This window comes from Giraffa tippelskirchi, chromosome 3 (genome assembly GCF_054371585.1).
Source record: "Giraffa tippelskirchi isolate mGirTip1 chromosome 3, T2T-mGirTip1v1.2.pri, whole genome shotgun sequence".
NCBI classification, from domain to species: Eukaryota; Metazoa; Chordata; class Mammalia; order Artiodactyla; family Giraffidae; genus Giraffa; species Giraffa tippelskirchi.
The window spans coordinates 182,245,312-182,271,208 of NC_137277.1; the positions used below are offsets into that span (position 1 = coordinate 182,245,312).

Consider the following 25,897-nt stretch of genomic DNA (forward strand, 5'->3'; position numbering starts at 1 on the left):
CAGTGGTAGAGAAATGGCCCCTCTTAACCTCAAATGCAATAATTCTAAATGAACAGGTGCTTCTGGGTGTGAGGAACCTGCCCCTTTGAAGGTGGTCTCGGGGAAGTCTGTGCTAAGGGTTCAGGTCAGGGGAGAGGAGCCGGGGTGGGGTCGGGGATGGAGTGGGGGAGGCCTGGGAAAGCTGGGCAGCGGTAACTCGGGGGAGGTGGGAAGCAGGGGCGGGAGGGCCTGGGATGTGAGGGCCCCTCCCCGCTGCCGCCGGGCAGCTGGCTTGGGGCTGGGGCGTGACTGCAAATTCTCCCCGTCGCCACCGCCACCGCGCGCGCCGCCGCGGCTGCAATAAGAGAAGTCCGAGGCGGCTTCCTCCTCCCTGACCAGAGGGGGCCGCGGTCAGAGGCGGGCAGCACCCCCGTTTTCTCGCCCCCACCCCTGTCCGCACTCGTGGCTGCTGGGAGCCCCGGCCGGCTAGCCCCAGGGTCAGTCAGAAGCAGTCTCGCCTGGGACCAGGTAGGAGCCGTCGGGGGAGCTGGAGGGGCCGGCGGTGCCCCGCTCCCAGTCCCTTCGTGGCTGAGAAGAAAGGAGGACGTGGGGTGCGGAGAGGAAGCCCTAAACTTGGGGAGGAGAGCTGAGGGAGTTGAAGGCCAAAGGGACCTCACCCAGAAAAGGACGTAAGAAGGAAAAGGAGGAACCCTGGAGAATGAAAAACTGATATAATTTGGGGACAGGGCTGAGGGAACGCGGGGAAAGTAGACTAAAAGGACCCCCCCCAAAAAATCTGGTGGGAACCTGCAGAGACGAAATTGGGAAGAGGCTGACCCCCAAAAGGGTCTGGGTTGAGAAACTAAAAGGGACCTTGAAAGTGAGAATCTGGGGAGAAGCTGAGGGGTCTGGAAGAGAGGAACGACTTTTAGGTGGGCGGGGAGGGGGTCTGCCAGAAAGGAGTCAGGGAAAACCGTTTCTGGAGGACGCGGAATGTGGGTCGCAATCCCGAGGGTCCAGGAAGTCCCTCTATCCGGAATCGGCAGAAGTCGGAGGTGGGGTGAGGCCAGCGGCCGGGAGGGGAAGGGAGGGGAGGCTGTCACAAGCGCCCCCCTAGACGCTCCAGCCCCACACAGGTGGGCGGGTCCCGGCTGGCAAGGGGACTCCTGCAACGCGCAGCAGGCGTGGGTCCCGGTTTCCTGGGGAAGTCCCCGCCCTCGGCAGGGATGGGCCTCTCTGGGTGCCCCCTCCCCGCCCGCAGCGGTGATCTCGGTCCACGTTTCTCTCGGGATCCGGGAATTGCTGGCCGCCCCGACGGAAATCCTGCCTTTGACCGCGATCGCCGGGAGGGGCTGTCTCCATGGTAACAAGAGGGCGGAGGGACCGAGCCCAGCGCTGGGCTGCAGCGGGGCTCGACGCCCGCGCTGCCCTCTGTGGTCTCCTCCCCCGACCCCATTTTGAGTCCTTAGTTCTGGGCGAGCTGCGGGGCAGAGGAGTAAGGCGAGGATGCGCACGTGTTCAGGGATCGGGGCGGTGCGGGATCTACAGTCTCAGGGTCTTAGCCAGACTGGAACTTTGATTGCTGTGTGACTTTAGGCAAATTATGGGGCTTCTTTGGGCCTTAATTTCCTCATTTGCATTATGTAGGAAATTATCTCTGCCCCTACCCAGCTTCCATCCCCCAGCTTATCCCCAGTCGTGGGACTCGGGTGCAGCAAGCAGTTTCCACCCCTCCCCCCACCCCGTGTCCTGGGGGTAGCCTCCGCTTCCATTTTCTCATAAGCATACAGCTGCACCAGAAAGCCTGACAGGGCCTCCAGGTACCAAAACACAGGTGATTTCTTATAAAATAAATATTTGTGGGTCTGTTGAGGCTCCATACTGGAAAAGTCAGCAAGTTTTTGAGACTGCCCTTGACCCTCCCCCCACCCCGCCTTTTTTTTTTTTTTTTGGTGATTTTTGTGTGTGTGTGTTTATAGTATCAACACTGGTTTGTCAGAAAGTTTTGCTCTTCTCAATTCCAAATAATGCAAAGTTCAAAAATATACATTTTATTGAAACTTCGTTTTCTCTTTTAAATTGTTTTATTTTTTAAAAAAATTTTGGCCATGCTGCGCGGCACGTGGGATCTTAGTTCCCCAACCAAGGATTGAACCCATGCCTCCTGCATTGGAAGCGTGGTGTCTTAACCGCTGGACTGCCAGGGAAGTCATGAAACTTCATTTTATTGAAATCAGTGATCCCTGAGTCTTTTGACATCCTTCCATCTGTGAGTGTGGTGGTGGGAGAGCTTGGCTCTGTTCCCACTTCTCAGATGGGAAGATGGAGGTTCGGGAGTGAATAACTGCCAGGTCACCCATAAACCGGGCATCATGTCCCTGATGTGGTGAAGGATGTAGATAGAGCTGAAGCCTACATTCCCTCCTCATCCTTACCAAATTCCGTTGCCCTTTGGAGAGGGGAGGGAGGCCAGGGGGGCAATGGTGAAAGAACATATGGGTTTCCTGGGCTTTGTGGCTGGTTCTTGCTTCCCAGGGGGTGTGAAGCTGTGAGTGAGGGTGGAGAGTGTTTGTGAGTATGGTTTGGGCTTTGAGTGAATGAGCTTGAGCATGTGAGCATGTGTGTGGGTGTTTGGGTGTTCTCTGCAGCCACCTGGGGCTGATGTGGCAAGGGAAGTGGCCAGACCTTGGGAGGATGGGTAGGAGGACCCCAGAGCTGGGGAAAGAGGACCCAGGGCCCTTCCTGCACAGAGTCAACCAGGCTGGCCTATGACCAGACCTGGGGAAGGGGACTTCCTGTCTGGCCGTGCTGTGAAATTCAGACTCCTACTCCCTCAGTTCCCCTTGGACCAACTCATGGCTTTCCATCCCCCAAGAATCTCAAGTCCCTCAAGATCTCTATTTTAGAGGCTAGTGGGTAGATTCTCAGCAACAGATGAGAAAACACTTTTACCCACAAGAAGTGGAGAAAATTCAGCTGACATGGTCAGGACCCTGTGGAGGCGAAAGTTAGTGTGGCCCTCCCTCACCCCCACACACTGGCCTTACCAGAGTGATAGAATCAGAGCCGGCTCTGTCTTCTTAGCCCCTGGGTGTTAGGGGTGGGGGTGATGAGGCCTGGGTGATGTGAGATGGTTGGAGGTTCTATGAGAGATGAAGGCCTCAGTGAGGGAGATGGAGGCTCAGGAAGGGCACTGGAGCCAGGGAGGGATGGAAGGTCTCAGTGAGGAACAGAAGCCTTCATCAGAGGGGTCAGGCCTTGGTGAGGGATGGGGTGCAGCGAGCCTCAGACTGGGGCCTGCCACCGGGCCAGCCTGAAGCCCTGAGGAGAAGCCGGAACTCTTGCTGGATGGTGGTTTCCTGCCCCTTTTCAGTCCCAGTTCCCTTTTGGTGAAATCCCCCAGGCGACTGGGCCTGCTCAGCCCTCCCACCTCACCCTGAGCACTTCTCTTTCTTCTCTGCCCTGTCACTTCTCTTCCCTTGGCCTTGAAGGGGGCTTCCTCAAGGGAAGGGACCAGAAGTGAAAGTTCACAGAGCAACTACGGTGCACCCGGTGCTTTCAGGGGCTTGACCACAATTGAGGCTCAGGAGCAACCCCAGGAGGCAGAGATTTAGATTCCTATTTTCTAGGTGAAGAAACTGCAGCTCAGCGAGAAGTGAAGCGACCTGCCCAATGTCTCAAGTCGGGTAGAATTTGAGCCGAAATCAGTCTCCAGATCCCACAGATACTTGGCAGAAGTCAGGGGGGAACAGGACATCCTGTGTCTACCTCAAAGCCCTGATGTGGTGTTGGCAAGTATAGCCCTCAAGAAAGGATGGGTGGATCTGGGGCTCCTATATTCAGGAGGAGGGGTGGGAGGGAGGAAGGTTCTCCTCTTTGTGGCCAGCTGCCATAGATCTGGCAAGGGTGGTATGATCAGTTGGCCGGGGACTGGGTAGGAAATATGACATTCACCCGTCAGGGAGAGCATGACCCCCCTGCTCAGGCTTTGGAGAGCACAGCTGGGAACAGAACTCTGTACTTGAATTAATAGTCCTGGCTTTGAATACCAGGTCTGGCTGTTTGACCTCCAGCAACTCACTTCCCCTCTCCACACAAGAGAGAGGTAGACTGACAAATCATCCCTGGGGGCCCTTCTAGCTTTGCTGCTTGTAGTTCTCAGCCTCCCTTAACCACACTGGCCAAGAGCCTTCCCAGCAACTGCACAGAAGATACAGATGCAAAAACAGAGACTCAGAAGGCTGATGTCATTCAACCAAGGCCCCAAAACTTGGGAGGGCCACACAGAGGGGGAGATAGTGAAGGTGGGAACACCATGGTTCAGGATTGGACCTCAGCTCTGACAGCCACAACGTGATCTTGACCCAGATCAGACTTTGGAAGCCAACTCCTGTCAACCAGATGTTCAAGAGGCCTGTTTATTAACAGACTCAAGTCCCTGCAGTGACCAGAATGCTTGTGGCCGGTCTCTGAGCCACTCCCTTTGTAAGCAGGCAACCTATATTGGTGCTGTGAAAAGAGAGACCTGGATTCAGATTCTAAGGGCTATTGAAAATCAGTGGTTGCTGAGAGACCCTGGGGAGGTCACTTCCCCCTCGCTGGGCTGTAATGAGGATTCAGGGTGTGTAGCACAGGGCTTGGCACTCTGTGGGGCTCATGAAGGTACATACTGTATTGCTTTCACGAGGACTTCAAAATACAGCAGTGCTTATGATGGACTTTGGAGCCAAATTGAATGGGGTTGTGTTTTAGCTTCCCCTTCCTCGCTATGTAGGTAGTTTTCAGGAAATTATTTAACACCTTTGTGACTCAGTTTCCTTATCTGTAAAATAGGGGTAATAATAATACCTACCTCATAGGGTCACTAAATGAGATCAGTCATGGGACTTGCTTGGCACTGTGCCAGGCACAGAGTGAAGTGAAGTGAAGTGAAAGTCGCTCAGTCGTGTCCGACTCTTTGCAGCCCCATGGACTGTAGCCTGCCAGGCTCCTCTTTCCATGGAATTGTCCAGGCCAGGATACTGTAATGGGTGGCCATTCCCTTCTCCAGGGGATCTTCCCAACCCAGGGATGGAGCCCAGGTCTCCCGAACTACAGGTGAATTCTTTACTGTCTGAGCCACCAGGAAAGCCCCAGGCACAGAGTAGGTGTTTAATACATTAGCCGTTTAAAACTAATAGTTATTGCCTCCGCACCCGCTTCCCCAGACTTCTAGGAAGTCAAATTATGCTCCTAGGCATTGGTGGCTTGTAGCTGAGATGAGAGCTAGCCGAGGACAAAGATTCCTGGGGGCTGTTTTCATGCAGATGCCGAGCAGAGAGGACCCTACGTGTTCCCTTTCTCTTTTTTTGTCTTTGTCTCTCTAGTTCTCTCTGTCTCTACCCCTCTCTTTCTCAGTCTCTGTCCCTCTCTGTCTCTCTGCCTCTCATTTGAGTCTCTGTTTGTCTCTTTGTTTCTTTTTGGCAGTGGTGTGCTGGAGCCAGCTACCTAGTACCGGCCCTGGGGAGCTGATTCTGCAAATCTCTTTCCAGCCCAGTGTTCGGCAAGTCACTTCAGTAACTTGAAATTGGCCATGGTGGGAATATTTACACCATGGAAATCAGCAAATGCTACAAATCCGGGCCTTTTTATTCCCCCGTTTCTTTAAGAGTCAGTATACCAGCACACCCTGACCCCTGCCCCCGCTGCCCACGCTGTCAGCCTTGCCAGGGCTCTCCCTCTGCCTCCTTCTTGGAGGGTCTCTGAACCCCTCCCCATTCCAGGCTTGCAGAATTCGGGGACCCCCTTAGGCTGATTTTTAAAGATGGGGGTAATGTATACCTGTGTATTGTTGGCAGTGGCAGCATCATGCCTAAGTGGGGACTGAAGAGATCGTATAAGTTTGAAACTCCTATCGAGAGGAGCTCTGTGTGAGTCTGTGACTGGGGGAGGGGAGGACTACATATATCTTTGGGTTTCCCGGTGGAGGCTCATTATACCTGTGTGTGCTTGAAGGAATGGCTGGAATCCTCTGTGTCTGTGACCAGGCAATGGAGAGAAATGGTCCAGATCCTGGAACCAAAAACCAGGATACCTCATCTGTGTGGCCTTGGGCAAGTTTCTAAACCACTCTGTGTCTCGAGTACCTTAGCATTAATAATAATAATATTTAACCTCGTAGAGTTGTGAGAATAAAATGAAGTAATATGTATGATGTGTTTAATGCAGTGGCTGACACAAAGGAAGGCTATAATGGGAGAGGCTGTGTGTGTGTGTGTGTGTGTGTGTGTGTGTGTGTGTAGATGGGTGAAGGCTGAAGGTGTGTGTCTATTCATAGATGTCTATGTCTGTGAATCTGTACAGAGGAGCTCAGAGACTCCATGTGAGGCACTGTCATGTAGCTGAGGTGACGGGGGTGTCTGAGAATGTGTCGGGAGGGCTGTGTGCCATCTGAGATGTGTGTGTGTCTTCCTGTGAGAAGACCTCCATTCTCACCCTGTAGGTTGTGTTTCAGGCACCCGGAGTGCCTGAAATCCCCTCCTTGGCTCGAGATGCCCCTCCTCCACCTCTGCATCTATTCTCTCCCTGAGCCTAACCAGCCCTGTAGCACCTTGGAGCCCTTTAGACAGTGGCTTCACCCCAGGGGAGGGGTCCTGAGGTACTGAGGTGAAGACCTCGGCAATGGCTTGGTGAACAGGGGCTATTTTGGAGCTCAAACCACAGCCCGCCTCATAGTTCACCACATGGGTGTCACCCCCACACACATACACGGGAGAATGGTTGCAGCAGAGCATAAGACAGGCTGGTGGGCCTAGAGCGGGGATCACAGGGCACTGATGTGACAGAGCCGTCAGCCAAGCAGCTAGATCCAGTGGATCCAGGAAGGCTTCCTGGATGAGGTGAGTGCTGCCGGCTGGATAAGTGGGGCAGGACCCATAGAGAGGAGAAGGAGGATATCCATAAAGGGATCCGGACACGGGAGTCAAGAAAGGCAAGGCGGGACATCTGTCCCGAGGGTCCTCTGGGAGAAATGAAGGCACACCGGGTTAGCCCCACCCTAGAGCTCCCATCTGAGGAAGTCGAGCCCTTTCCCCAGCAGTTCCTCTCTGAGTGTTGCAATGGCAGAGTTTCTGGCAGGGCGTGGAGAGCCCTTGCTCAATGACCTGCCTGTCCTGCCACTCAGAGGACACAGCTACCGGGAAAGCTTTGGCTCCCCTGGGGGCTCCCCAAGGGACCTGGTGGTCCTGACTTCTGACCTGGGCCTTTCCGTGGTGTGGAACAAGCTCTGGAGGTAGGTGTCCACCTTCCCTCGGCTACTCAATGTAGTCCTGGGGTTGCTGGGGTTTACGCAAACCAGGGTGGGGGGGTTGCCAAGGCAGAGCCCAGAGGGAGGCCTTGGTTTTAGAAGACAGTGACCAGAGGCTTAGAGGGAACTGAACAGGGCTGACAGAAATCCTATTAGAGACCTGGGTCTGACCCAGAGATGTGCATATGTGAGTGTACGAGTCTGATAGCCTGAGCGGGCAACCTGTGTGCACGTGCGTGTGTGCGCTGCCGTGCACCGGAGCTTGGGCTCGTGTGAGTTAGCTGTGTTGCTGTGTGGCGGTGCTGCTGAGCCCACTCACGCAGGCGTGCACTGTGAGTGTCGCGTGTGACCGTGCTGCCATATGTGCTGCTCATGTGTTGATGTGTCAGGTGCACATGAATGTGAGAGGGCTGGTGTGGGTGGTGGGTCTTGTGTGAGGGTGGATGTTTAAGTGAGCCCTGGAGGCCAGAAGGAAAAGGAAGGAGGAGTCCTGTCGGTCAGAGCCCAGGCCCCTGGCTTCCCTGGAGAGGACGGCCGTGGGCATCTGGCCGCCAGAAGCCTGGCAGGGACTTCATCTTCCGTGTCCTCTGTCCCGCCCTCAGGTCTCTGGCCCCTCCCAAGGACCATGCCGCAGCCCCACTGACGCAGGAGTAGGGGCCTGAGGGGTGAGTGGGGACTGAGGGCTCCTCGGGTCAGGAAATGGGGTGGCGGTGGCCTTTCTGGGCCCCACAATTCCTCACAGACCCTTCCTCCTACAAGGGCCCTGTTGCTAGGTAACAGATGGGGGAGCCAGAGTGAGGCAGCTTGAAAGGCCAGAGGCTGGACCCACGACAGGAAATGGCCTTGATCCCCCTCTGCAGGGACTCTCCAGGTGCAGGCACACAGCCCTCACACACTCACACACAAACACGCATCGACACACAGACATGCGCACACGCACAGACTGACTGTGCATATACCCACACGGACTGACGCAGACCTACACACACAGATACACACAGGCAGGCAGGCACAAATACTCCCACACAGGGCTACATGCATGGTCATGACACACAGATGCACTCATCACACACACCTGCAAACACAGAGACACACACATACGTGCTAACACGCAAATGCATGCATATGGACACACTCCAACAGATACGAGCACGCAGAGTCGTTTCATACAAGAACGTCCACACACTCACATACGCACAGGTACAGACATTCACAAAGAGCTGCCCAGACACACACAAAGACATGCACCCACAAGCAAACTCACAAATACTTAGAGACACACGAAAGACACACACACACACAAGCGTTCTGAGGGGGGTCATAGAAACCCAACACACTGAAGCAATAGGAGGCAAAACATATAAACAAACACAGAAACATCCCGAAACAGAAAACCAGTCCCATGGAGGCGATATATACTCTCCAAAAACACAAAAGCAGCTGCAGGGGTGGACAGAATGGTGACCCTGGTCCCCTTTATCCCTCACTTAGGGAGGACCCCCTCCCCCCAGACCTGAGCAAGGCAGCTGCACGCCTGTGTGCATGTATGTCAGTGTGCGTGCAGGTGTGCCTAGGGTGGCACGCCTCACAGGGACCCCCGAGTGAAGCACACCCCCTTTCTATAGCAGGGCACCTGGCATGGGCTGTGTGTTCTGCAAGAAGTTGGAGCCGGGGGCCAAGGAGGATGGTGGCCTAGAAGAGGACTTCAGGAGCTATGGGGCTGCAGACCGCTATGGCCCTGACCCTACTCAGAGCCGGCCTGCATCTTCCTTTTCCCACATCCCCAACTACAACAGCTTCTCCCCTCAGCCTGCCAGCCCCGCCTTCCTCAATGTGGGCACCATCCGGGGCATCTCAGGTGAGTCCAGTGGGCTGGAGGCAGGCACTGACTGGACCCTCGCAGGACCTCGGGGAAGGAGAGACTTGGCCTTGTCCTTCGGAACCTCCAGGATGACTTGGGAGACGCAGCCCTGCTTTTAGCGCACAGTCTGAGGGAGTGCGTCCAGCCCTACCCTCAGAAACCCCCATCTGAGGGGCAGACAGCTCTGTTCCCTGTCTGATGGAAGGACTCTGATGACAGTTACCAGTGGGATGTCTGCTTGGTGGGGGAGAGCAGAAGGGATTCCCAGGGAGTCCTCAAGGGAGGAGGGATGAGCTCGATGATGTGTGTCCTGAATCCATGGGGTCCAAATCAGAAATCCACTGGATTCCAAAGACCTTTGAGATCCAGGGCACTGCCGCAGTGGGGAGGCAGAGCGCCTGTCTGGGGAACAGGACTCTGGGGGTGCAGCCCCCGGGAGGCCCTCTGATGAGTAACCCTGACTTTGCAGGAACTGGGGTGACCATGTTCATCGCCCTTTATGACTATGAGGCCCGAACGGAGGACGATCTCACCTTCACCAAGGGCGAGAAGTTCCACATCCTGAACAACACGTAAGTGATCAGGCCCCCCAGCTCAGGACCCAGAGAGGAATCCTACCTGGTCCTTGTCCTCAGAAAGTGCCAGTCTAACTGGAGAAGGAGATATGACACTAACAACCTCTGGGTAACTGCTACTATGCAGGGGAAGCCTGAGGAACTATGGGCACGGAAAGAACACCAACCAGGGGCCTCTAGGGTAGCAGTGATCAGGGCAGGCTTTCTGGAGGAGATGATTTCTAAGCTGAGGCTAGAAAAACAAAGAGACATTGAAAGAAGAGGTGACAAAAAAGGAAGAGAGTTAGAATGAAACTAAATGATGACTTCTGGAAACCACCAAGTGGTTCAGTATAGGAGGGTCATAAAGTCTGAAGTACAGAACAGATCCTGGAGGACTGGGTGGGAACAGATTCCGCAGGGCTTTTTAAGCCATCTTGAGGAGTCTGGATTTTATCAAGAAGGAAATGTAGCCATTGGAGGGGTTTTTAATGGGGAAGTGACCTAGTTAGCTGTTCACTGCCTGCCCAAACCCCAGCCCAGCTGAGGTGCCAGAAAAGAACGCCAGGAGGCCCAGATGTCCCCACACATACTCCTTCTGTGGGGAAAAACTCCCCGGGCAGCTGCAGTGGCTGGGGGCAAACAGGCAAAAGCCCTGGGGGTGGTGTGTTCCAGGTGAGGGGTTGGCAGGGCTCGTGTTCGCCTGGTCTTTGATGTGACCCTGCCTGGCCCCACAGTGCCCCAGGGGCTAGGCTGCCAACGAAACCCTCTGTTTTGTGTCTCCAGCGAGGGTGACTGGTGGGAGGCTCGGTCCCTCAGCTCCGGACACACTGGCTACGTTCCCAGCAACTACGTGGCCCCTGTGGACTCCATCCAGGCTGAAGAGTGAGTAAGGGTGGGTGGGGGGACGCCAGCCTTAAGGGCAGGGCTCTGGAGTCCAGATTCAAGGCCACTCTTGAGCAAGTCACAACTACACTCTGAGCCCATCTCCTTATCTATAATCCTGTAAGGTCATTGTGAGGATACGAGAAGATGAGAGAGATGATACAAATAGTAGGTAATATTATCCAGCACATACCATGTTCTGAGCACCATTCAGAGTGCTTTCTGTGTATTAACAAAGTCAGAAACTAATACCATACTGTTTTACAAATGAGGAAACTGAGGCAGAGAGACATTAAATATCCTGCCCAAGTTCACGTGGCTAGTAAGTACCTGGAGCTGGTATTTGAACCCAGCTAGCCTGGAAAATCCCATGGACGGAGGAGCCTGGTAGGCTGCAGTCCATGGGGTTGCTAAGAGTCAGACACGACTGAGCGACTTCACTTTCACTTTTCACTTTCATGCACTGGAGAAGGAAATGGCAACCCACTCCAGTATTCTTGCCTGGAGAATCCCAGGGACGGGGGAGCCTGGTGGGCTGCCGTCTATGGGGTCGCACAGAGTCGGACATGACTGAAGCGACTTAGCAGCAGCAGTAGCAGTCATATATATATGAAAGTGAAAGTTAGTCGCACAGTCATGTCCAACTCTTGGTGATCCCATGGACTATAGCCTGCCCTGCTCCTCTGTCCATGGAATTCTACAGGCAAGAGTACTGGAGTGGGTTGCCATTTCCTTCAACCCAGGGACTGAACTCGGGTCTCCTGCATTGCAGGCAGATTCTTTCCCAACTGAACCACTAGGGAAGCCATATATGTATATATTCTCTCAGTGATAACAACCGTGTATGAGCTTTTAAAAAAACTGTGAAGTGCTAAACACATAGAAGGAGACTTTACTTAGAATTAATTCTGTTAAGGAATCAGAGAAATATCATTTTTGAAGTACCCTGATGAAATTGAGATACTATGACAGGTACTTTACATACCTTGATTCATTTAATTCTTTATGGATACTATTATTATCCCATTTTACGGATGAGGAAACTGAGGCTCACAAACACTTTTTATCTAGCTTCACATATACATCCATATATGGGAAAAGTAGAGATTGGAGAGACTACAGAGTGGGAGTCACCAGGACTTGGTGACTGATTTGCTGCTGGGCTGTGGAAAGTGAGAGGAATCCAAAGTGACCTGAAGGCTTCCTGTGGAGCCAAGTGGGCGCTGTTTGCTAAAGTGGGGAACCCAGGAACAGGTACAGATACATGAGGAGGGGCTTGTTAGGTTGAATTCATGGAGGGGAACACCCACAATTAGGTCAGCAGTTAGATGGGTGTGCTTTGTGTGAGAGCTGCCTAGCCCCTGCTAAGCCATTAGCCCAGACGAAAGGGCATAATTTTCTAACAAGCACTGAGATTCCTTAGTTTGTTGGACGTGGCTCTTGCAGAGGTCACGCCTGGGCTGGGGTGGAAATTCAGGTCTCTTCAGAGTGGAAAGAATCATCAGAGCTGCACAGAGGAGTGAAGGAAGAAAATGAAAGAGACTGGTCCTAGGACCCAACTCTGGAAAAAGCCGGCCTTGAAGAAGAAGGAACTGTTGGCAGACCAGGCCAGGCCAAGTCAGAACAACCAAGAAGACAGGGGGGAGGTTTCAGGAAACAAGAGAGGGAATGTCAGAAGCTGCCACTGGATTTAGCAACAGGGTTGACCTTGGTGAGACATCCCTCCGGGTGAGGTGAGGGTGGAGGCCAGACAGCAGAGCCTGGGAGGGAGTGGGAGGTGAGGAAGCAGAGACCCAAGTGTGAAGGGCTTTTTCAAGTGAAGGAAGGTGAGAGATACAGCAGAACACTGGTGGTAAGACAGAGCTTAGAATGGTTTCCTTTGGGGAAAGAAAAAATGTGGCCACATGTAGGGGCTGGTGGGATGGAGAGGAGGCAGATGGGGGCTAGTCGGTGGGGGAGAGGTGTCCCTAAGCAGAGGGCAGTGGGCGGGCTCCAGAGCTCAAATGGCATGAGGCCTTCATCTGGAGAGGGTGATAGGAGGCTTGGAGGACAGGAGAGGTGATGAGGCAGGTGAGAGGTTTGGGGGTCCACATCTCAGAGGCAGTGTCGTGAAGCTCTGAGAGGCGCTCTGTGCAACGTCGTGGTTAAGAGCGCTGTCGTGGTTAAGAGCGCAGGCCCTAGAGCAGACAGCTTGGGTTCCTATTCTGGCAGCACAGCTTAAGAGCCGTGTAGCTCTGGGTAAGTTGCTTAACCACTAGGTATTTCCATTTCCTCATCTGTCTAATGGGGATTAATAACAGTACTTATTTCACAATATTGTTATAAGAATGAAATGAATATATACGTGTAAGACAGCAGAGCCTGACACAGAATAGGTGCTGTTATTGTTATGTCAATGATTAAGGAAGTACCTAATGTCAGGGTGTGAGGAGGGGGCAGAGCACTGAAAAAACTTGAGAATGTGATCTGTCTGCACAGCTTCTCCTTTCCCCACCCTTCCTGACCTCCTGGACACTACTCACCACTGCCCTTCCTTGTTCCCCAGACTATGCCTAGTAACCAGGTATGACTTGACAGTCCCAGGGTTCACTGAGACTCCCACCTCCCTTAATTTGAAAACTGTGCTCCTTTTAATTCAGCCCAAGATGATCACAAGCCAATTTAGTGATCAAATGACACCTGATCTTTTGCGGCACCTATGGTCACTTTGGCTCTCCTCCCATTGTAATCTCACCATTGGTTCTAGGCTACAGCTCAGTCCCAGGAAGTATATCCGAGAGACAGCAGGAATGCTTGAGGTCTGAGTTCAAGTTGAGACTTAGAACAACATCCAGGCTTTAGAGAGTGGAGGGAAAGCAGCAGTCGGAACTGGGCAGGAGCAGTCCAAAAGAGGGAAAAGGGGACTTCCTTGGTGGTCCAGTAGTTAGGACTCAGCGCTTTCACTGCCTTGGCCTGGGTTCAATCCCTGGGACAGGGAACTAAGATCCCGCAAGTCATGCTCTATGGTCAAGGGGTTAAAAAAAAGAAAGGAAGAGAAGCAGAAAAGGGTGTTGTTCTGGACGCCAAATGAGGAAAGGGTTTGAGGGGTATATGGAGAGAGGAATCTGAGTGACTGCGTGGGTTGGTAGGAAAAGAAGTAGGGTGGGAAGCAAAGGTTTTAGATAGAGCTCATCAGCTAACCTTGTGGGCAGGTCAGTTCCCCTCTCTGAACCTCAAGTTCTTCATCTGAAAATGAGCCTATGGAAGGAGCTGTAGTGACCCTCTGGTGAAGTCTAGCAATTTTAATTCAAGAGAAACTCAGAGAGGAAATTTCCCTAGTGGTCCAGTGATTAAGAATCCACCCTCCAATGCAGTGGCCGTGGGTTCAACCCCTGGTCCTGGAGCTGAGATCCCATGTGCCATGGAGGCAACTAAGCCCATGCATGCAACTACTGAGCCCACCCTCTAGATTTTGTGAGCCCCAAATAGGGAGAAGCCCTCGCAGCGAAAAAAAGATCCCTTGCAGCCAAATAAATAAATAAGGGAAAAACGCGGAGAGTGAAGAGGAGAAGCCTAAGCTTCATTGGGCACCTCCTGTGTGCCAGGCATTCTCTACGTCCCTGCTCTGTGATCCTTGTCAGGCTGCAAAGCAGGTGTGTGATCCCCGTTTCATGGGTGAGGAAATCGAATCTTGGCTAGTGAGGTGACTTTTCCCGGGAGGCTGAGTTGGGGGTGGAGCCAGGTGTATCTGACTCTTGCTGGCCTTTCCCAACAGGTGGTACTTCGGAAAGATCGGGAGGAAGGACGCTGAGAGGCAGCTGCTCTCCCCAGGGAATTCCCGAGGGGCCTTTCTCATTAGAGAGAGCGAGACCACCAAAGGTGAGGGCTCTGCCATTGCCCACCCAATGGGGGAAACTTTGCCATTTGGGTGGGGCTAGGAGCAGTGGGCTTCCCTTGTGGCTCAACTGGTAAAGAATCTGCCTGCAATGCAGGAGACCTGGGTTTGATCCCTGGGTTGGGAATATCCCTTGGAGAAGGGAAAGGCTACCCACTCCAGTATTCTGGCCTGGAGAATTCCATGGGGTTGCAAAGAGTCGGACAGGACTGAGTGACTTTCACTTTCACTTCACTTTCAGGAGCAGTGGAGTGGGGCTTGGGTCAGGGCCAAGGCTGGGACAGGGTTGGAGGGGCTGAACTAAGATGGGGACTGGATTCAAGGGGTGTGGCCATCCGACTTCAGAGTCCTCAGCCTTTTGGGCTTCCCCAGGCTCCCAGACTGGGGCTGGTGAGGAGGAAAGCAGACCCAAAGGTGACCCTTGCCCACAGGTGCCTACTCCCTGTCCATCCGGGATTGGGACCAGACCAGAGGCGATCATGTGAAGCATTACAAGGTCCGCAAGCTGGACACCGGTGGCTACTACATCACCACAAGGGCCCAGTTTGACTCCGTGCAGGAGCTGGTGCAGCACTACCTTGGTGAGGGCAGCCCTTCAGGCTGGCATGCGTTTGAGATTCCTGAACCAATTGGCTGAGACTGAGGTGCTCAGGGAAGGGAAGGGGCTTCCAAAGCAGTTGTGCCTGGATCAGAACTAAAACCCAAGCTGTCTGGACTCCCGGCCCAGGATCCTGTTCTGTAAGTTTCCAGAGGAAACTGAGGTGTGAAGCTCTGCATGGCTGGAGAGCGCCCCACTAATGTCTGAGCTGAGCAGGAGACTGAATGGACCTGACTTGGAGGATGGGCTCTAGGGTGGAAGAGAAGTTTAGCATCCAACCTCGGTTTTTGCTTTGGTCGGTTAGGCTGAGCATAGCTCTGTGGAAGGGCGAAGGCCTTGTGTCCACACCTTTGTCTGGGATTCCCAAGTCCATTTCCACCTGTCAGAATCCCATCTTATCCTTGGAGGCCCAGCTGGAGGCCACCTCTCATGGGAAGGCCGTCAATCCTTAGAGGAATCATCTCTCCCTCGGGTGCCACCTGCTTCCCTGGGCACCAGCATGTTCATCTACCCAGTGGGCTGGGTTGCCTTCTGCCCTGGCCTGTGACCCTCAGCTGTGCCTTAGTGCCTTATAACTGGTCTTGGAGGCTGGGGTGGGGATGAAGAATGTGTGGAACATCCTGGCTGGTCTTTGACCTTCAACTTCCCAATGCCCCCGCTGCCCAGAGGTGAACGATGGGCTGTGCCATCTGCTCACGGCGGCCTGCACCACCATGAAGCCGCAGACGCTGGGCCTGGCCAAGGACGCCTGGGAAATCAGCCGCAGCTCCATCACGCTGGAGCGCCGACTGGGCACCGGCTGCTTCGGGGATGTGTGGCTGGGTACGGAGGTCCCGAGAGCAGGGGAGGGGGTGTAGGTGGGGGTGTGTGGGGGTGGTGTGGGGGTCGGGGCCCGAGGCCGGGGGAGAGGGCTGGGGGCGGCCGGGAGCTGGTCCAGACAAGCCTTTCTACCGACAGGCACGTGGAACGGCAGCACCAAGGTGGCGGTGAAGACGCTGAAGCCGGGCACCATGTCCCCAAAGGCCTTCCTGGCAGAGGCGCAGATCATGAAGCTGCTGCGCCACGACAAGCTGGTGCAGCTGTACGCGGTGGTGTCCGAGGAGCCCATCTACATCGTGACCGAGTTCATGTGCCACGGTGAGGGGCGGGGTCAGGAGGCGGGGTCTGGGGAGGCGGGGCTTGGGGGGGTCCCAGTTTAAGGTGGGTGTATCTGGGGGAGGAATCTGGGTGGCGATTTGTGAAGGGACGGGGAACGCTGGGCAGAGTCTGAGTGAGGGACCCCCGAATAAGAAAACAAACAGCGGGAGTTTGGGCGGGGCCAAGTTAGTCGGGGGCCCGGTCTGTGCCCGGGGGCGGAGCCTCGTGGGGCGGTCCGAGACATGTGGGCAGAAGAGGGTTGTCGGTGGAAGTAGAGTCTGGGCGGAATCCCTGAGGGGTTGAGGCACCCGGCGGGATCCTGAGTGGGTGTGTGTGTGTGGGGGGGATCTAGGTTGAGAGGACTGGGAGCAGGGGGCGGAGCCAAGCGAGAGAAGGCAGGCCCAAGGCTAGGAGTAGGGTCTTAACTGCTGCTTTAATTTTTTTTTTTAATTAACTTATTTTAATTGGAGGATAATTACTTTACAATACTGTGATGGTTTTTGCCATGCATCAGTATGAATCGGCCATAGGGATACATGTGTCCCGTCCACCTTGAAGGTCCCTCCCACCTCCCTCTCCACCCTTATCCCTCCAGGTCGTCACAGAGCATTGGCTTTGGGTGCCCTGCTTCCTACATCAAACTCACACAGGTTATCTATTTTACATATGGTAATGCATATATTTGGATACTATTCTCTCAAATCATCCCACTCTCTCCTTCTTGCTGCTGATTTTCTGAGTTCTTCTCCCCAGGTAGCCTGCTGGAGTTCCTCAAGGACCGGGAGGGTCATGTTTTGAAGCTGCCCCATTTGGTGGACATGGCAGCGCAGGTAAACTGAGACAGCCGCCTTTATCTCTCAGAGCTCCCCCCCCCATTATCTTCCACAAACCCCTGGGTCCACCAGCACCCAGCCTGCTCCTGAAGTGCAGCCCCAACACCTGGACCATCTGTGCGACCTGAGGCAGGACACTGCCCCTCTCTTTGGGCCCCAGTCTGAAAAATGGGATTTTTCAAATGATCGTTTACACAAACATGGTGTCCTCATCTCTCTATTCCTTCGCCCCCAGGTTGCTGAGGGCATGGCCTACATGGAGCGCATGAACTATATTCACCGTGACCTCAGGGCAGCCAACATCCTCGTTGGGGAGCGGCTGGTGTGCAAGATCGCTGACTTTGGGCTGGCCCGTCTCATCGAGGATGATGAGTACAACCCCCAGCAAGGTGCCCTACCTCACCCCTCCTTCCAAGAGCTCCCCAGTGCACCCAGGGGCTGCCATGGGGCCCCACCTCCTCCCAGACCATCCAGGACACTCCCACTCCGATATAGTATAAAAGGCAACTCTGGGTTCAAACCCAGCTCTTCCACTTACCAGCTATGTGGCCTTGGGCAAGTCACTTAACCTCTCTGGGAGCTGTCTTTTCTCACAATGGAATTCTCAGTGAACAATCCCAACGAAAATACTCAGACAACAGATATTTATCAAGCACCTCCTATGTGCCAGGCACCTCTATACATCTCAAGTGAAAGACCATAGAGTGTAATAGCAAAAACTCTGTAGCCAGACTGCCTGGGTCTGAATCCTAGCCACTTGGAAGCTGTATGATTTGGGCAAGTTATTAACTACTTAGTGCCACCTTTTCCTCTTCTGTACAATAGGGATAATAATAGTAAAAAAAAAAAAAAATAGTAATAAAACCCACAGGGTTTTCCTAAAGGTTAACATGAGTTAATGCACGTAAATTACTTAAAACAGTGCCTGGCACATGGTAGAGGCTATACAGGTGTTAGTTATAATTATGATGAGAATTATTACAATGTTTGCAAAGTGCCCAGCACTATACTAGATCCTTAGCAAGTTCTGGCTAGATACCAGTCTTTCCTGTTATGCCCAGAGACCTCTGTGCTTAGGGTTCCCATTCCTAAAGATGCCATTCTCTTAATCCAGCTAATCCCAGGGATTTCTTCACTAACTTTCCCTTCTCCCTCAATCTCTCCAGGGACCAAGTTCCCCATCAAGTGGACAGCCCCTGAGGCTGCCCTCTTTTGCAGATTCACTATCAAGTCAGATGTGTGGTCCTTTGGGATCTTGCTCACTGAACTCATCACCAAGGGCCGAGTCCCCTACCCAGGTTTGCTGGCAGATGGGGAGGTGGAAGGGTGGCCATGGGAAGAGCTTCTTCCTAATTGCCTCTTCAGGAGGGGCTAGGCCCTCTGACTGACGGAGCCCTACCTTCCAGGCATGAATAACCGCGAAGTGTTGGAAAAAGTGGAGCATGGCTACCACATGCCATGCCCCCCAGGCTGCCCAGCATCCCTGTACGAGGTCATGGAACAGACCTGGCGTCTGGACCCAGAGGAGAGACCCACCTTCGAGTACCTGCAGTCCTTCCTTGAGGACTATTTCACCTCCACAGAACCCCAGTACCAGCCTGGGGATGAGACATAGCCTGATTGGGCATCAACCACCTGATTGGGCATCACCACCTCTCTGGGGGTGCCCGCCAACCCCTTTCTATCCCTAGGGCTCTGGTCCCAAAACCCCCAGGCCTAGAACCCTGTAGAGTCCTAGCATGTCAGAGCAAGCAAGTTGCTTTTGGTTCATCTAGGGCAACCTGTTCATTTTAAAGATGGGGCAAATCGAGGCTCAGAGATAGTCCCTCACCCACTCTGGCCCCAAGCTCTATCTCTTCCCTTCCCACTTAGGCCCCTACATTCCTCTAGCCTTCCTGCCTGTGCCCCTTCCCCCCAAAAAAGAAATGCTGAGATTTTTTTCTAGTTATTTATAAAATTGTATACCCTTTCCCTCACTTACCTCCTGTCCCTGCTTTCCTACCTGTCAACCCACTCTGGTCCAGACCCCCAGAATTCACCTCCTACTCAATTCTCTCATGTCTGTAAGTTACAAACACAGGGAAAGTCTGTCAGATCCCTTTCCCGCTGGGTGGATGCTGTAATCCACGACTAGGGTCCAAGCCCAGGGCAAAGGAGAGGGTTGCTGAGGGCTCATCACCTCTCTGAATCATGTGTGTGTTTACTGATTTTGTAAATAAGAAGAGTGACCGTATGAATCCTTGAGCCATGAAAATCTTTTCCTGTGGGAGGGACGGTGGTCAGTGGGAGGTGAGTGGGCCTGCTTTGGCTGCTGGGAGGAGGAGGAGCTGAGAGAGAGCCCTAATGCCTGCTAATCACAGGGCACCCAAGGTGTGTTCTAGGACACCCCAAAGTCACCCCAAAGCTCATCCTCATATGAGCTTAGGATGAACTGAGAGATGGATATAGAATCAAGTAACTGGAGATCAAAATATCCCCTTCATTACTGATGTGGTTTTCAGTCTGCATGCAATGGTTTCACTAAGTCTTTACTTGATTTCAGCAGATTTACTGTTCATCACAGACACCTCAGCAGAACCTCAGGCCTCCTCCACTGAGGCAGGGGGAGGACCACAGTGGATCCTCTGCAGCTCCCCAGAAAGGACAGGGGTAGTGCTGGGTGGGCAGAGGCCTGAGAGTCTAGCTCCTTGGATTTCACCTGGGGCAACTCTGCCCCCAAGGGGCTTTTGGAGAGGTTTGGAGGCATTTCTGTTAGTCACAGTGATGGGGGGGTGGCTCCTGCTGGCATGTAATGGACAAGGAGTGGGTACTTAATGTCCTGGCGTGTACCTGTGCAGTGAAGACTTGTCCTACCCGCTGGGTCCTCCTTCAAGAAACTCCTGCAGCTGATGTGACTCTGGGTGGAAACAAGAACAGGGAATAAGGATTCTCACCTCTCCCATCAAAAAGTTGTTGGCCCCTAACTTACTAAGGGAATAGCCAGGGGAAAGAGTCTGGGAACTGGGAATCACGGCTATGCTTGGCAAACAATGACTAAGTATTGGCTCTGTGAAGGGCCCTTTGCTAGGGAGGAGCCTGGGAACACAGACCTGAACAAGACCTGTTCCTGTCCTGGAGGAGTTCACAGTCAGGCTGGGGAGAAATAGTAGTAATAATAATAACTCATTTATTAAATGTCAGCTGAATGCCAGATGTGTTTACGGTCATCTTTTCATTTAATCAAGTACTGAATCTGGTTCTATGATTAGGCGCCCCCCCCCCACTTACAGGCGAGGAAACTAAGGCCCAGGGATTACCTGATGTACCAAGGTCACACATATATATGAGACAGAGCTGGGATCTGAACCAAGGCCCATGATCTGTCTACCAGACCTTGCTACCTCTGAGTTTTGGGAAAGGATCCTGTCTGCCCCAGTGGATGTTTAGGGGATGCTTCTGTCTCTAAATATTGGTAGAAGGATTCCCTGGAAACTCCCCATGTTGAGTGACCTAAAGGAAACAAGATGAGGTAGCCAGTGCAGATGGAGCATTCCCTGCGCTCAGCCATCTGCCAGGGATGGCTGAACCAGAGCATTAAGATGCAGAGAAGCCAAATGGCTGCTTAGAGAAGTGGTCACAGGGTTGGGAGCATTAGCTTTGCATACTCCAACTCTCAGGGGCCAAGGCTTCCAGAAGGCCATGGTCTCTGGCCAACCAAACTCACAAGAACCTGATGTATAAATCAGAGGCCCAGTGTTTCCACTTGCCATGGAGTAAGCAAGTAATAAGAGCACAGCTCTGGAACTGTAGTGTAATGTTGTGAATCTTGCCTCTACCACTTGCTAATTGTGTCATGTTGTACAAGTTATTAATCGCTCCAAGCCTCAATTTCTTCTGTGAAATGGCAATAAAATGCACAATACATGTTAGCTGTCTTTGTCACTACCATTTACAGATCATTCACTCTATGTGAGGCATCCTATACATGCCTCACATGTATAAATGCATGCTGCCATTTAATCCTCAGAAAGTCTTATGAGGAAACAGCTATTATATCTTGATTTTACCAATAAGAAAACTGAGGCACAGTGAAGTAGACTATAAGACATAAATGGCAGAGCAGGGGTTTGGACCAAGTCCTCTGACTCCAAAATCAGTGCTCTTAGTCTCTAGAGTCTTTTCTTGGGACCAGAATATTCCTGTCTGCCCCCAAGGGGCTCTGCCTGGTACCTGTATATCCATTTAGTTTACATGATGGCCCAGCAGGGCAGTGAACCACCTGGAGTCCCCCAGGTCCCCATGACTCCTCAGCTGAGACCAGAGCTGCCTGAGCCTGGAATCCCTCTGTCTACTGGTTCCCCGTCCCTCCCTCTGATGCAGCCGAATGAATTCTCCCTTGCACCCCCTTTTCTGTGCATCCTTCTGTTCCCTTCAGATAGAGCACAATGCAATTGATTAGGCCTCTGTTTTCTCAATTTCAATCACATCCTCGCCCTGCCTCCCTGAGATTACAGGCGGGTCACCTTGATTGCGGTTTCCACCGTTCACAAAACTCTTCAGTCATTTACAAAACCATCTCTCGCCTCATTCACTCCCCCACCTGGCTTTTCTCCTCTGCGATGCATGATTTTACTGGCTTAAGACTCAGAGGGCAATTTTATTTCCAAGTTCATGGTGGGGGAGGAGGACACCTAATTGACTAATGCTGGGTGTTTCACATGCACCGTCTAATTCGAGCCTCACCATGAGGCAGTGCAGAAGTAGGATTATTCCCATTCTACCACAGTGGAAACAAAGACTCTGAAAGGCCACAATGCTTGCTCAAGGTCACTCGGCTGGACGACAGAGTCAGGATTTGAACTCAGATTTGTGTGACTTCAGAGTCTCGGGCATCCCTCTGTGTCTCATTCCCTTATTTGTTGGAACAGCATGGGAAAGTGTGATACTAACCCAGAGTCAGGCCCAGGGAGGACATGCTGCAGATTGGGGGTGGGGGTAGCCCCACACTGCTGGACTGTTTTCATAAAAGAGCCGACTCATTTATTAATTTCACACACATCTACTGATGTCTCCTGTAGGCTGGTCCTGACCAGGAGGCAGAACAGTAAACAATTACAACACTTAGGGGCAAGGTCAGTCTGGAGGCCAAGGGAGACTTCTTGGAGGAAGTGAAAGAAAAGTCTGCCTGATGAAGCAGCCAGAGGGTGAGATCATCTCCCACCAAGGGAATGGCTTGTGCAAAGGTCCAGAGGTATTGTAGAGCAAGGTCAAGTCAGGCAAGTACAAATAATTATATATGGGAGGGTTGAGGCAAAGGATGAGGCATGGAAGAAGGAGATTGGAAGGCCAGAGACGAAAGATACTGGGGGGTCAGGAAACCAAGGGTTATGGTCCCTGAGTTGAGAAAAGTCAGAGTGAAAAAGTCTGGGTGGCCTAGGACATATCGGGATGAGTCTATTCTGGATTCCACTGCTCCGGTGCTGAGCTGGGTGGACCCACTATTCACTCCAGGAGTTCTCTCCCAGGTACCATATCAAAGTCTCCCTCCCACTTGGGGAGATACACAACCCCACCCACCCACCCACCCACCCCTGGATGGTCTTGCAGTGATGTCTGTACTCTCTCTAGTGGCCATTCTGGGCACTACATCCAAAACTGCAGGAAACTTTCTGGGGTAGAAGAAACCTTCAGAACTTTCCCATCCCTCAGGATGGGAGAGACAGTCACTCAGTACAGTTCACGCTCTCAGAAAGCTCACAGTTTAATGGTGGTGAGCGTGAAGGGCACAGGCAAAGCAGAAGATGTTGGAGATCAGCAGAGGGTCCTAACCCAACTGGGCAGAAGGATGTCTTCTCAGAGGAGGTGTTTCACTACCGGAGACTTGAAAAAGGAATAAAAGTTTGGTTGATAAAGAAGCAAAAGAGGGGCATCCAGAAGTGATAGAATTAAGTAGCTCAGAGGCAGGAAATGGGACTGTGAAGAGAGTTAAAATTAACTAGCTGAGATTAGAGTGAAAAATTTGAGGGGGATCTGTGGCTAAAGATGAAGATGGCAAGGGTCGGCAGGGGTTGTCTGCTGTACTCAAGCTAGGATTCCAAACCTTGGGTCACAGAAGTCACTGAAGAGTTCTGAGCAGGGAGTAACGGAGTCAGATTCACTTTCCAAAAGGAACCCACTGGTGACCCACGTGGAGGAAGGATAGGTGAGGTAGAGGCAGGAGAGGAACATCCTTCTTGGACACAAAGAATCACACCAGGTGACACTCATAGGAGGACACAGAGCTCTGGGCAAGCCTGTGAACCAGACGTATCAGCACAGATGACGTCACCTACAGACCTGTCAGTGGGACCCAGGGCTGAGCACCCAGACACACACACACATACTGACATACACTCAAACCCAGAACTCAGGACCTCGAACCAAAAGGAAGCCGAGGACACACATTCACTCTCAGACACAGGCTGCCAGTTGAGAACCGAGCACACTCTGATGGACGCAGGAATTCACCCGCATGTACTGTGGCTGTCAAGGGCTCTACCCTGCCCCCCCCCGCCCCCACCCCCGGTCCCTCACCACCTCGGGCAGGAACAAAGCTGACCTTTGCCCCCTGGCCTCTGGCCTCTCCTCCCACACCCCCTGCCCAGAGGGAGGAGCTGTTTGAAGTCTGGGCTGCAGCTGGGGTTTCCTGTTGCCCGGAGGAATGTGGGAGGACTTGCAGGGAGGGGTGAGTGCGGGGAGGCCAGCAGAGGAGGAGGGATAATGGGGACCTGGGGGCCTTGGTTCCCACTGTACCACAGTGAAGGAGAGCTTCCTGCTTCCATGGTCTCTGGGGCCCCAGCTCTGAGCTGTTCCCATCCAGAGGAGGGGAAAACCAAGGCCGTAATGGCTGCAGTCCAATGGGCCGCTTGTTCCCGGATCTGTAGCTCAGTGGTTCAGGACAGGCCCTCCACCTCTTTGGGCCTCAGTTTCTCCTTCTGGAGACTAGGTTGAATCCCTCTGCAACAATCCAGACCTTTCCTGGGGGTAGCTCCAAGAATGAGGCCAGCCCCAGAACTTCTGTAGTCAGGGAGGGCAGTGCCCACTCCTACCCAAGGCTCACTTCACTCTGCCCCTTCCAGGAGCTCCAGGGGCCTGGCTCCAGGCTGCTGTGACCTCTCAGTTACTGTTATTATTATTATTATATGGCTCAATAATCCCTCAGCATGCCCGTGTCAGTTTTTCAAACTGCTTTCATCCACGTGTTCAGTAAATCTTCTCAACAGCCTTGCCTGTAACACAGAGAAAGGGTTACTCTCAGTTTTACACATGTGGAAATGGAGACTTGGAGAGTTAAGGACATGCATGCAAAAGCAGAATCAGAACCAGGTCTGGAGAATTCCCTGGCTGTCCAATGGTTAGGACTCCACGCTTCCACGGCAGGGGGCCCGGGTTCAATCTTTGGGCAGGGAACCAAGATCCTGCAAACTGCTCAGCACAGCTGAAAAATCAAAAGAACCAGGTCTGCCTGCTTCCTATTCCACATGCCCTCCAAACTGTTAGGCCTCACAACTTTTAGCCCCTCTGGACTCTCACTTCTATTTCCTAGGTGTACCTACATAACACCTTCTGCTTACATTGAGACAAAAGTGGTTGCAGTGAGCTGAACCCAGAAAGGGATGATTTAGGTTCTTCCTCTCCTTCAAGTCTGCTTTCTCTGGGAGCTTACAGCTACCCTGCCCAGCCTGTGGTGACTCCAGATGCTGTTTTTAAAGACTGGGTAGCCCCTAGTCCATCCTAAAGGAAATCAGTCCTAAATATTCATTGAAAGGACCGATGCTGAAGCTGAAACTCCAATACTTTGGCCACCTGATGCAAAGAAGTGACTCATTTGAAAAGACCCTGATGTTGGGAAAGATTGAAGGTAGGAGAAGGGGACGACAGAGGATGAGATGGTTGGATGGCATCACCAACTCAATAGACATGAGTTTGAGTAAACTCCGGGAGTTGGTGATGGACAGGGAAGCCTGGCAAGCTTCAGTCCATGGAGTCACAAAGAATCGGGCACGACTGAGTGACTGAACTGAGACCCCTTCAGACCAGGCTGGTAAACAGATATAACAATTGGACACTAGGTGGCAGCAGCCGCCCACAGGAAGACTTTGCTTGCGTTTGGGGAGGACACCCCCACATCCTCTCCACAATACAATTTAAAGAGGTTCCAAGAGAAAGCCCAGTCCCCAGATGACTGGGAAACCCTGTAGTGCTGGTTTCCAGCAATGCCGAAAACCTTGGGGGCTAAGAGCACCCAACCTCCCTGGGAAGGGGGCTGCTCAAGCAGCCTGGGGTGGGAGGGGTATGCATGGACAACCCTACCTAACTTCTGTTCCTCTCTCACTTACGGAGCCATGGGCCCTACTAATCTTGGCCCCTGTACCTCATCACCTAATCTCTCCTCTCCCGTGTCTTTCCCAAACTCCTCTTCATCTCACTCCACCTGGGGCCCCCTATCTCCCAGAAAGCCATCCTGTATTGCCCCCTAATTCCCTCCTCAAACTTGATTCAGCTTAGATGGGGTCTTCATGCCCTTGGACAGAGCCTAATAGGTAAGGATGTTGTGAGGGTGTAAAAGAAAGGGGAACCTGGGCCTCTCTAGCCTCCCCAATGCTAAAGTCTCACCGGTGGGGGACCAGCTGGGGCAGCATGCCAAAGCCTCATCTATTTGTGATAACTTTAGGTCAGGCTTGAGAGCTGCAAAGGGCCTCTAATAACTTTAACCACTGCTTTCCTTAATATCTGATCTTACAATGGTTCCCATTCAATGAATAAATCTTTGAACCCAGGGCTTGCCTGTAAGGAGAAGCTGCTCCCAAATGGGGGCCTCTGTGGCTGGTCAGCAGCCCCATGATGCCAGATCAATAGATGGAACTATTTAG

The 25,897-nt window shown here is 52.8% G+C and overlaps 1 protein-coding gene across 12 annotated transcripts; it reads left to right on the forward strand.

Annotated features, from left to right (window-relative positions):
* The first annotated feature begins 327 nt into the window (after positions 1–327).
* On the forward strand, positions 328–19,243 carry FGR (FGR proto-oncogene, Src family tyrosine kinase). 12 transcript variants are annotated; one of them, XM_081586352.1, is made up of 14 exons: positions 328–507; positions 3,609–3,770; positions 7,867–7,929; positions 8,890–9,122; positions 9,595–9,697; positions 10,466–10,564; positions 14,319–14,422; positions 14,870–15,019; positions 15,703–15,858; positions 15,994–16,173; positions 16,927–17,003; positions 17,242–17,395; positions 18,173–18,304; positions 18,413–19,243. In XM_081586352.1, the coding sequence occupies exons 4-14, from the start codon at positions 8,903–8,905 to the stop codon at positions 18,619–18,621; spliced, it is 1,584 nt and encodes a 527-aa protein (XP_081442478.1). In that variant the 5' UTR covers positions 328–507; positions 3,609–3,770; positions 7,867–7,929; positions 8,890–8,902; the 3' UTR covers positions 18,622–19,243. The 12 variants fall into 12 exon arrangements, with proteins under 12 accessions (XP_081442478.1, XP_081442483.1, XP_081442473.1 ...); XM_081586357.1 differs by having other exon boundaries at positions 8,893–9,122; XM_081586347.1 differs by lacking the exon at positions 3,609–3,770.
* The last annotated feature ends 6,654 nt before the right edge of the window (positions 19,244–25,897 follow it).

Coding starts and splice junctions, on each gene's coding strand:
- FGR (XM_081586352.1), top strand. CDS start 8,903: ATGGGCTGTGTGTTCTGCAAGAAGTTGGAGCCGGGGGCCAAGGAGGAT. Junction 9,698..10,465: donor TTCCACATCCTGAACAACAC/GTAAGTGATCAG, acceptor TTGTGTCTCCAG/CGAGGGTGACTGGTGGGAGG. Junction 14,423..14,869: donor AGAGAGCGAGACCACCAAAG/GTGAGGGCTCTG, acceptor CCTTGCCCACAG/GTGCCTACTCCCTGTCCATC.